At 43.9% G+C, this 3328-nt stretch overlaps 1 protein-coding gene across 1 annotated transcript; it reads left to right on the top strand.

Moving 5' to 3' along the window:
- The first annotated feature begins 1117 nt into the window (after positions 1 to 1117).
- Positions 1118 to 2745, top strand: WDR83 (WD repeat domain 83). Its single transcript, XM_068136445.2, has one exon. The coding sequence runs from the start codon at positions 1216 to 1218 to the stop codon at positions 2161 to 2163; it is 948 nt and encodes a 315-aa protein (XP_067992546.1). The 5' UTR covers positions 1118 to 1215; the 3' UTR covers positions 2164 to 2745.
- Positions 2746 to 3328: the final 583 nt, after the last annotated feature.

Genomic DNA, 3328 nt, shown 5'->3' on the forward strand with positions numbered 1-3328 from the left:
GGATCATCATTATCATCATCTTAGCACCAGGGGTTCCTCCCATATAAGAAGGGATCATCATTATCATCATCTTAGCACCAGGGTTCCTCCCATATAAGAAGGGATCATCATTATCATCATCTTAGCACCAGGGGTTATTCCAAGATCAGAAGGGGTTATCATAAGAAGGGGTCTTGTATAGCCCGTGGTGCTAATTTGCATCATTGCCCTGAGCGCTGCTTTGCCGCTGATGCAGTGCCCCCTCGAGGGGAAAGCAGGAATTTTAAATACGTTCAGGGTGACATCGACAGCTCTCCCACTCTTTGCAAAGGACACCACGGGATCTATAACGTCCAACAAATAATACTAGCAGACGGGATACCATGAGAAGGAGTTTAGGCTACGGGAGGGAGAGATTAGCCTACTTGATTACAATAATTAGACGTACCATTTCCATTTAATAACAGACGTTCATAAACACTTTGACCGCAGATGATACTTTAACATCCTTCGCAAAATTTACACGCAGGCTGAGGACGATAGATTTTAAAACGTCATATGCACGTCACGTTCAGTACGTACAATACATACAGTCGCTTCGTCTTGGGGGTCTCAAGATGGCGGCGCACCTACTCAACATTCAGCCGCGATGGGCAATTTAGTTCGTGTCGAGATCAGTGGCCTCTCCAGCACATACAATACCGTACATACAATAAACGTTTGATGTGAAACGTGTGTCGAAGAGTTTTAAATTATGACGGAAATAACAAAACGAATAATACAGTAATGCGTTGTCGACCGGTTCAAAGCTTGGACAAATATTTACTCACAAATCGCACGTTTAAAAGTCATCTCTTCTTATAATCAATTGAACTGTAAGGATAATTTGTTTTATATTTGGTTTTTCAATACTTTTTCTCAGAATTAAATTTCTTCTTTTTCTTTTTTCGTTTTCTTTTCTGGTATTTTGAACGGTGTATAAACCGTACGACGCTGGTTACCCAAATAGTTCTCATGTTCATCTGCAATGGAAAATTGTAATCTTGGTGTAAATGACGGTAATAAATAAAATTATCACTTTGAGTTAATAATTTAATAAACTACGAATCTGTTTGTAGACGACGTGCTACGTGAGGCAAAATATTTTTTAACACTTCCCGGTTGGGCTTCACGTCACGTTTATGCTTTATGTTTATGGTTCGTAAGCGTGTAAGTTATTTGTGTCTGTGAGAGAATATGGCTTTTCCATTGCCGCGACCTGCAGCTCCAGAACTTCCTAAGAAGCTGATTCGAACGCTGGATTGTCGTCAGGGGACCGTGCGGGCCGTCCGGTTCAGCGCAGACGGCCATTACTGCATTACGTGCGGGAGCGATAAGACCCTGCGCTTGTGGAACCCTCTCACGGGTCGTCTGCTCAAGACGTACACCGGTCACGGGTACGAGGTCCTGGATACCGTCGGCTCCTTCGACAACAGTCAACTGGCGTCGTGCTCCGGGGATAAGACCGTAATCTTGTGGGACGTGGCGTCCGGACAATCCGTGCGCAGGTTTCGTGGACACGTGGGCAAGGTGAACTGCGTGGACTTCAACGAAGAGTCCACGATCGTCGTGTCCGGGTCCATCGACGGGTCGGCACGTTGCTGGGACACCAGGTCCCGTCGTGCCAACGCCGTGCAGACGTTGTCCGAGGCGCGCGACGGGGTGTCCTCGGTCCGTGTGTCCCCGCACGAGATCGTCACGGGATCCGTGGACGGTCGTGTTCGTCGATATGACCTCAGGGTCGGGAAGCTGCACTCGGATTACATCGGATGTCCCCTGTCGAACGTGGCTCTGAGTCGGGACGGACAATGCGTCCTCGCAGCTTCGCTCGACTCGACGCTTCGGCTCCTCGACAAGGAAACCGGAGAGCTGCTCGGGGAGTTTACCGGACACGAGGCCTCGTCGTACCGCGTGGAATGTTGCTTTTCCGAGCGGGACACTCACATCGTCTGTGGCTCCGAGGACGGCCGAGTTTGTTTCTGGGACTTGCTGGAGGGTTCAAAGGTGTTAGAGCTACCTGTTGGCAAAGGGGTCATTTCCTCTCTGGCGTTTCACCCGAGCGCACCTGCCCTTCTCACGACTCACTCTGCTGCTGTGCAGCTTTGGAGAGAAGAGAGTTACGAGCTTGAGGATGTAACGACCTGATCTGTTTATTACAAAACACGATTCCTTTTCAACCTGTGTCCAGATGCTTTTCGTTGTTTTCTTGCAAACAAATGTTTATCTGCTCTCTACAGTTTAACTGTTATCTTTCCTTGGTTTTTTTTTTACAACTTACTTTTTTTTTTTTAACCCTTCGATGCAGGCGTCAAAAATCCTACATAAACGCAGCCATTGGGCTTCGGACACCCAACGGATGTATTCGTGTCGTTTCTTTTTTATAGATTTTTTTTCTTTCACATCCTTTTTCAATCCAAGTCGATGCTCATGGATGTGTATTTGCTCAGAAAATGTGAATCATTGATCCTATTAGTTGGAAGAATCCCATACAAGTAATGAATCTTTTTTATTTATTTTTTTGCAAAAACATTTTTTTGCTCTTGGTTTTTCAACTTTTTTTCTCTAAAAACTTGAGGCTCATGGAGGAGTATTTGCTCAAAAAATATGATTCACTAATCCTTTTATTTAGAATGTATATATGTCCACAACTGTCAAATCCTACACCTATGCAGCCATTGGGCTTCGGAGGCCCCACGAATGTATTCATGTAAAGTTCTTGAATTTTCATATTTTTGTCACTGAATTATTTGAAACCAAGTTATCGGAGCATAGAATGAAGCTCATATCAAGAAAATAATGATACAACATAGTACAACATTTATGCGAGGCCTCGAAGGCCCCAGGCCTGCATTCGTGTCAGATTTTTGGGTTATAAGTGAAGAATGAAGATTTTCCCACGAGCCTGAATGAAAAATTTTTAAATTCATGTCACTGAATTTTGTGTAACAACATGAAATTCGGTGAAAATGAGGCTCATTCCCAAAAAAATTTGTACAGCATAGTTTTTGCAACAAAAAAACCTTTTGGGCCTCCGAGGCCAAATCTGCATCCAAGGGTTTAATTAACTTATTGCCCTCATATTTAGTAAGTAACTAGAATTCTGGATTTGGACTGGAACCAAAATCGAATTGCTTTTTTATTGTCACCTAACCAACTCATCCACCAAGTTTTGGCATAACTTGGATACAACTTCTTGAAATACCGTGTTATGTATTCCCCGTATATGTTATGTATGAATAGTGTTTGGCCCCATCTCTCATGGGTGAGGAATCATTTGAAATTTGAAAATTCTCATATTCGGATTTTCACC

This window comes from Myxine glutinosa, chromosome 1, assembly GCF_964187855.1.
Source record: "Myxine glutinosa chromosome 1, kmMyxGlut1.1, whole genome shotgun sequence".
Lineage (NCBI taxonomy): Eukaryota > Metazoa > Chordata > Myxini > Myxiniformes > Myxinidae > Myxine > Myxine glutinosa.